Source organism: Juglans microcarpa x Juglans regia, chromosome 7D (genome assembly GCF_004785595.1).
Source record: "Juglans microcarpa x Juglans regia isolate MS1-56 chromosome 7D, Jm3101_v1.0, whole genome shotgun sequence".
NCBI lineage: Eukaryota > Viridiplantae > Streptophyta > Magnoliopsida > Fagales > Juglandaceae > Juglans > Juglans microcarpa x Juglans regia.
The window spans coordinates 2437790-2446695 of NC_054606.1; the positions used below are offsets into that span (position 1 = coordinate 2437790).

The 8906-nt window shown below is 33.5% G+C and overlaps 1 protein-coding gene across 1 annotated transcript; it reads left to right on the top strand.

Annotated features, from left to right (window-relative positions):
• Positions 1–4032: 4032 nt before the first annotated feature.
• LOC121238529 (hydroquinone glucosyltransferase-like) lies at positions 4033–5712 on the top strand. The gene has a single exon (XM_041135441.1). The coding sequence runs from the start codon at positions 4051–4053 to the stop codon at positions 5587–5589; it is 1539 nt and encodes a 512-aa protein (XP_040991375.1). The 5' UTR covers positions 4033–4050; the 3' UTR covers positions 5590–5712.
• Positions 5713–8906: the final 3194 nt, after the last annotated feature.

Consider the following 8906-nt stretch of genomic DNA (forward strand, 5'->3'; position numbering starts at 1 on the left):
AATGGGGGAGGAAGAAGAATGGAAATGGCAAATAATGAGGAAAAGTGAGAGTTTATATAGAGAAGGGCGTGACGGTTGGCCTTCTGCAGGCAATGAAGTGACTTCGAGCCAGAAATCCAAGAGACATGCTAGGTCTCGAGAAACGCACAGAGTGGTATTGTGGAACCCAACCAATGAGAACCCATGAAAGTATGAAAAGCAAGCAACTGGTGCGAGGGAAGCACAGTCCAATATCCCACCTAGTGTGTGGGCAGGCTTCTCGCTGCCTTAAACCAACGGATGATAAGGGGGTGGGAAGAACCTGAGGCGTCATCAAGTTATTGATAGTGCAAACGAACTGTTGCAGGGTGCCAAACGTGTTAGAGGGAACCAACCCAAGAAAGGCGGAAGGGAACGTTTAGAAACCATTATACCCAGACGAGTCTTCTACTAGGGCACTCCCTGAGTTACCATTCAAGCAGGATTTTAAACCAAGACGGTTTAAGTTTCTCAATCCCAAATCTTCTACTTTGTATATACACACACACACACACACACTAGTAAGGGCAACGTGCGTTGCACGTTTGCCTAGTTGACAATTTCTATAAGGAAAAGTCTTTTTGCAAGCAATTTCGCATATCAAACTGCGCACTAATATTAAATGTAAGACATTCATTTAATGAAATAATGTAAATTGAAAATAAAAATAATTTTCGTGAAACAGAGGACCTTATTCTTCTTTAAAAAAAAAATTTTAAATTTTTTTGTAATAAAAAAAGGTATGTAAGTGTTGGTACGCGATTTGGTGCATCAAACTACTTGTATCTAGCAAGTCCCTTTTTGTAATGTCTCAAATTTTAAACTATAAACAGATACAATTGTCTATATTTTTAAATTTTTCTCCATATTTATAACACGTATCATATACACCACATGCAAAATATCTACAATTATAATACAACAATTCACAAAAACCTATTCACAACTATATTAGCAAGTATATATTGTCTTACTTTTTGAATTTTGTGACTTCAAGATATTTTTAACTCAGCATATGCTTTCTCTTTTCTTCTGGCGAATCTCTTCTTTCTTCTCCTTTGATTGGCAGCATACAAATTTCTTTTTACGGCTTTTTGTTCATATTCTTAAAACCTTTTTTTTTTATTGAAAGATTTATATAAAAGTTAATAAAGGTGGTATTTATAAAATTTAAATGTAATTTTTTATCTAATAATATCGTCTTACCCGTAGGCATTTCTTATGAAAAATTAGGGATTCCACGCCAATTTATCTAAAAAATAAACAGCAAAACATGCAAATATACATTCCATATATATGAAAATATAACACACAAACAATATAAGAACTATTTATATTTAAAGCACAAGAAAGAAACATTCAATTTCAAAAAAACCCCTACACATTACATTAAATTAACAAATATAACATTAAATTGTTTCGAGATAAAAGGTTAAATTCACATATAAAAAGTATGAAATTATTATAATCAGTAATTACAAGTTCATATGTTTGTTACATATGACATATGAATAAATAGAATAAATATTACAAAATAGAATAAGCATTTTTATTTCAAAAGGATAAAAAGTACAAAGTATAGGACAAATAAAAGAGCAGTGGAAATGAAGCAAATCAATAGGCAGCGGAATGACGACGAGCGAAATAAGAACAAAATCAGCAAATCAAAGAACATATAAAAAAATAGAATATAATAAAGTTAGACTTATATTTATTGAATGAGGCTATAATAAAATATTAAGAATAATAACAAATACAGTCAATAAGATAGAAATTTATAAAATAAAAAATTAAACAGAATATTATATTGTACGAGACAGAATTTTCTATTAATAGTGTTACTAAAAACAACATTAATAATGTCATAAATATAAGATTCTTTAATAATAGAAAATTTAATATTCAGTTATTAATATTAAAATTTTAAAATATCGAACTTATTTAGTAATAAATTAAATTAAATAAGGCTATATGAAAACATTAAGTGATTTAATCAATATATGAATCTATTTAAATTATCAATAACATATTTTTTTATCTTATGAAAATTTATAATTAAATTATATTCAACAAATTAACTGATTTACATATATGTTAATTTTAAATTTATAAAGTACATTAGTAAGTATTAAATAATTTAATCATATAATTATAATATAAATTTTCATCATTGCAACTACAGAAAAAAAAGATTTACATATAAGAAATATCGAATCAATATAATCAATAATTACAAGTTCATATGTTTTTTAAATATGACATATGAATAAATAGAACTATTATTGTTAATTTTATTAATTACAGTCGAATGAATATGTTATATATTTATCACTTATAAATTAAATATATAATGTGTTAATTTTAAATTTAGAAAGTATATTACTAGGTGTTAAATAATTTAACCATATAATTATAATATAAATTTTCATCATTTATAACTACAAAAAAGATTGCAAATAAACCGTAGGACATTACAAATTGTAAAAGTCCTCAAATACTGTCTCTAAATTTGAATTAGTTATTATAGTACAAAATAGACGGAAAACAACGCTGCAAAAATTTAGAATTTTTTTTTTCAATTTTTTTTTTATTACAATTATTTTAGCAATTGGCATATAGAGTAACACTTTTCTTAAAGAAAAAAAAATCAAAAACATTTAACTACTAAGAAGAAGTAGTAGAAAGCATACCACGTGATGTCGAGATTAACACGTAGAAAACCAAATTTGGGAAAATTGAAGGACACCCTGAAGATTTGAAGAAATAGATATACTGTGAATTGAAGTTGATGAAAAGTTGTATGGCAAAGCGGCGTGTAAAATATATATAGGATAAAGATGCGGCAGGGATAACGTTGCAAAACATAAAGACCGAAAACATTGCCGGCAAATGAAAGCAGAAGAGAAAACAAGTGAGAATTTTCTGGAAAAAGAAGGGGTTTTTTAGGAAATAATAGATTTAGGTAGTTGGTAAAAGTAAAACAATTATATAAAGAAGACTTGAGAATCAAAACCAGGAAAGTAGGGACAGAAATGAAAAAAAAAAAAAAAGTTTAGGCGAAAATACTGTTACTCAATCATTAGTGTTTATATATATAGTAGGTATATATATAATTTAATATATATATATATAAATAAATATTTCTTTTTCGTCGATAGTTGTATTCTATCTTTTAATTTGGTGTTAAATTTATAATGTTTGACCCTATCGTCCAAGCTAGCTAGCTATCTAGCTGTCTTGCCTCATGTGTAATTATTTACTTTTCTTCCATCTGTGGTCGTTTTCCATATTGTGAATGTTATGTATATTATGAACGTACGAGACGGAAAAGAAATATTTTCAGCTAAAGGGCATAAGCGTTATTTCAAAAAAAAAAATGGGGGACCCGGGCGGAGGGGAGGAGGCATAAGCGTTACGTGCGTACTTACATCATGTAAAGGACATTTATGAAAATTTAACACAAAATCATCCTCAATATACGTTTGAAGTAACGTTACACAGACGCATCCTGGCCTTTCTCTGGAATTTTCCTCTTTTCATTTTCAAAATCATTCATCCTCTAGCATGCATTTTCAACGTTTGATCGGTTGCATTTTCAAAATCATTCATCCTCTAGCATGAATTTTCAACGTTTGATCGGTTGCATTTTCAAAATCATTCATCCTCTAGCGTGTATTTTTCTTTTCCATATCCTTAAGTTTTCATGTGCACAAAGTCAAACAAAGTTGGATTCTATACAAAAAAAAAATTATATTCATCATTCTTATACCACACATCACACATAATTTTCTTAATTATATTTATTTTTTTCTGATTAAATCATATGTAGTATATGGATGATGATAGAATAATTTATTTTTTTCATTTAGTAAGAATAAATAAATAAAAAATCAAGTGTAAGGTCATGTGGGGTAAAGATGATGAGTAAAAATTCAATTTATATAATTATATGAAGAATTATATGAAGATCAACATGATTGCTTGCACGACTGATATAATTAGTACCACTCAAAATATATAAAACATAAAATAATGTATACACCAATCATGCACTCTCTCCCTCCGATAAATAAAAGACCACCTTATCTCTACTTAATCAACACCACATATCCCTTCAAATCTCAAAACAAGGAGTTATTATTAATGTCCATGGCAGAAAAACCCCATATAGCTATTCTAACCAGTCCAGGGATGGGTCACCTCATCCCACTAATCGAGTTTGCCAAGGTGCTACTTGCTCTTCCCCATGGCTTCAATGTCACGTGCATCATTCCCACGATTGGGTATCCATCAAAAGCCATGAAAGCCGTTCTTGAAGGCCTCCCCACCAACATAGACCATGTCTTTCTTCCTCCAGTGAGCCCCAAGGACCTCGAGGAAGCACACCCTGGGATCCAGATTTTCCTTACCATTACTCTCTCTCTACCATCCCTTCGTGATGTGTTGAAGTCATTACTTGAGACAACTCGGTTGTCTGCTCTCGTCTTTGACCCTTTCGCAAGCGACGTACTAGAAGTTGCCAAGGAATTACAACTGTCACCGTACTTTTTCATCCCCACAAATGCCATGGTTTTGTCGCTCCTCTTGCATCTTCCGACACTGGACGAGACAATTCCATGTGAGTACAGAGACCTACCAAAACCATTGAAACTCCCGGGGTGCATACCTATTCACGGTAGAGATCTAATATACCCAATTCAAGACCGAAAAAGTGAATGGTACAAACTATTTCTTCGCAGTGCAAAACGTCTCCCATTAGCCGAGGGGATCATTGTTAACACGTTCACCGACTTGGAAGGACGAGTTATAAAAGCTCTAAAAGAGGACGAAGCTGGATATCCTCCAATTTATCCGGTTGGACCAATCATTCAAAGTGGCTCAGGTACTGATGATGAAAATGACGGGTCAGGGTGTTTAAGATGGTTGGACAATCAACCAGGTGGTTCTGTCCTATTTGTCTCTTTTGGGAGTGGTGGGACCCTGTCGTCTGATCAAATAAACGAGCTAGCCTTAGGATTGGAATCGAGTGGGAAAAAATTCTTATGGGTGACTAGAAGCCCAAACAATGAATCTGCTAACACCACATACCTTAAAAATCAGAGCCATGACAATCCTCTTGCTTTCTTACCACAAGGGTTTCTAGCGAGGACCAAAGGTCAAGGTCTAGTCGTACCCTCTTGGGCACCACAGGCCCAGATCCTAAGCCATGCCTCCACGGGTGGGTTCCTAACCCACTGTGGCTGGAATTCGACCCTGGAGAGCATCATGATCAATGGCACACCATTGATTGCTTGGCCGCTTTATGCAGAGCAAAGAATGAATGCAGTATTCTTAGTTGAGGATCTAAAAGTGGCATTAAGACCAAAAGCTGATGAGAAAGGCCTTGTAGGTAGAGAAGAAATTGCGAAAGTCGTGCAGGGTCTAATGGCCGGAGAAGAGGGGAAGAGTGTTCGCAAGCGTACAAAAGAGCTAATGATTGCTGGTGAGAAAGCAAAAAGTGCAGGTGGTTCTTCCACAAGGGCACTCTCTGAATTAGCATCGAAACTTGCTTTTAAACCGAGATCATTTTAGTTTTCTTGCTCTTCTTCTTTATGGTTCTTGTTTTTGTTTTTTTTTAGTTAAGTCACGTTGTCATGTACTGTTGTTGAATAAGTGAAAATCGGATGATTGGTAATTTGGTCATGCCCTGTTTTACGTCGTTGGTTCCTTGGTGGTCGTTGTCTTTGACCATTTTTTGTGACTCTAAATAATAAAGAATAAGGCTGCGTTTGAATGTTGAACTGAACTGAGTTGAGTTAAGTTGAGTTGAGATGATAAAATATTGTTAGAATATTATTTTTTAATGTTATTATTATTTTGAAATTTGAAAAAGTTGAATTGTTTATTATATTTTGTGTTGAGATTTGAAAAAATTGTAATGATGAGTTGAGAGGAGTTTAGTTACCAAACGAAGCCTAAATGAAAGGGAAAGCTAGAGTATTTTGCTTGGAGACCTCCGAGAGACTGTATTTTTGCTTTAATAAGATTTCTTATTCTCTTTGCTTGTGAAGTCTATATTACAAGAATCTTTCTTTTTCTTGATTGGAATGAGTCAGTCATATTGTCTTCTTGTACCTTGAGAAGTTCACTTTTAATCTGATGTATATTGTGGTTGATTTTTCCGGAGTAATCTTTATTCCAGACTTTAAGAGCTTCTTTGATTGACTTGATTTTCTTACATTGAATATAAGATGGATTGCCCAAGTGAGATTTACTCCATGCTTCACTGATTATTTGATGGCTTAATGGCTCACGAGTCTAAAATTCTTCAAATTTGAAAGAATGAGCTTGAAGAATATTGGCTGTAGTATATAACAAGATGGGATGATGATCTGATGCTGATGATGCAAGATGCAAGATGTTGCAAAGTAGCATCTGAAAAAAGTAGTCTCCATTCTTGATTTGCAATAGCTCGGTCTAATCTCTTTCGTATGAGTGCTTAACCCTGTCTATTATTAGTCCATGTAAATTTTGGTCCCATATAGCCAATGTCTATAAGGCCATTCCTATCCATCAGAGCTTTTAGGCCCTTATTAGGATTATAAGAGATAGGTCTTCCACCAGATTTTTCAGTTTGATCAATGAGGTCATTAAAGTCTCCCATACAAATTCAAGGCCCTAGAAAAGCTTGATATAATGAGTCTGTCCGGTTTGTATTCACAACCCATCTCAATTCATCTCAACTCATCTCACTACTATTCACTATTATTCAGCAACTTTAACTCACAAATCTCACTACTATTCACAACCCATCTCACTACTATTCACAATCCATCTCAACTCATCTTCGAATCCAAACGATACTAAGTGGCTTCAAAAGCTAGCTTTGTTATTCCATTGGGCCAGTGCATAAACATAGGTAATCATCCAAAGTTGATGTGTAGGATCAGAGTAAACTAAAACTGAAATTGCATTAGTATTTATATTTACAGATTATATTTCTACACCCGGTCTCCACAAAAGAAGCAATCCTCCTTTTTTACACACTGCAGGATAGTGAATAGAAAGATGGAAACCTAAACTATTTACAATAGATATGGTGCGATCATTTGACACCAAGGTTTCCGACAAAAAAACTACATCCGGATTATATTTCTTAATATAGAGCTTTTAAAGCACTCCCAATGGTTCATCTATCCTATCCTTCAAAATACATCACCAAAACTTACTTTTTTCTATTTTACATATTGAGTTTTACAATAGATCATACATCAGCTTATCTATTTTTTTTCTATATCATTTAAATATTTATTTTTTAATATTTTTTATCCATTTCAAATACTTTCTCTAACTACCATTAAATTTATAATATCTTTGTATCTTTTGATATTTACAATATCTCTATATACAAAACTACACCGTTTAATTGCTAAAGCATAAACCCAAAACTACACCATTTATTGAATATTAAGCTACATCGTTTTCCAGCCACTGCTAATGCATTGCGAGCCCTATTTTTTTCACTTTGCATTCGTCTCTTTCTTTCACCTGGTATGTTGCCTCTGCCGCATCTCAAGCTTCCACCTTTAATCTTCTCTAATCTCCGTGCATGAAACTCATAACACTAAACAACTATTAAATGAGAGATAAAATAATTAAAAATGTTTTAGAGGTGTGAATAGTATTCTCTGCATGTAGAGAATTACTGTTGTAAAATGTAAAATAAAGAAGAAAATACAAAATCCATTGGAATCTACTTTTGACCAATTTTCTTTATATTATACAAAAAACTGTATTTTACGAGAGCCATTGTGAGTGCTCTTAGGCCCACTACAAAGAATTTGGCTTATTGCGGGGAGCAAGCTCACCACAATTTCTCTGGTTTCTCACAACAACCGAGTAGCAGCTGCGATATTCATCCATCGCTAATCGGTCGAGAGTAAAACGTCTGGTCAGACCAATTTCGGTGATAACTGCAAGGGGCCGCAATTGCTGCAGATGTTGCTGCCAATCTATCCCGCAGCAAAACTCGATGAATAGGTAGGGTTTGAAGGGCAATTACGGCTGGGACGTCGTCGGGAAGTCACGAAATTTACGGTAAAATATAGGTCACCGCAAATGCAATCTTTGGCAAGGATGGGTCACCGCAATTGCAAAAATATTTTGCCACCGACATATCCCGCAAATGTCAGGGTGTTGCCATCATCAACCTACAGCGATACTAGGGCACTGCAAAAGCCATCCCTTGCTGCGTGTTTGGGGCATGCCGGAAATAAAACTCATACCAACACGGCCATATATTTCTTACGCCGGAATTCGTAAGGATTGGTTGAGGGGAGGGATGAATCGCGCAGGAATAATTTGTTTATAGCCTTTCAAATTCTGGCCATTAAAATTCATGGGTATTTGCTCTACAAGAATTCCCAGAATCGGTGAGGAACGAACTCAGCAAATCAATGGGTTTACCATCTGCTAGAAATATATCCATGGATTTATTTCTAGTTTTTCCAAAAGCATAACTAATTGTTATTATGGCTGGAGCTCACGATGATGAATCCAGGTAATTAATCCTCAATCTCAACCCATTTCCGCCAATCATAGAATTATTATTGGAAATATTGAAGTACTGCAAATTTTATTATATCTCTGTATATCTCAAATATATGTATCAATTGAACAGATTGCTCTATATATCTCATTTCTGCCAGTCTGTATATCTCATTTCCTTTGTATATCTCAAATTTCATTATATGTAACAAAAACTCTTAACAAATTTCATTATATCTCAAATTGCAATTTAATTCTTCATTGATCAGATTCCTCTCCATCTAATTGGTACTATGCCAAGCCTGTATTTGAGGCCTTTTAATTTATTGTAGATTTTAATATAGCAAATAGACATCCATGTA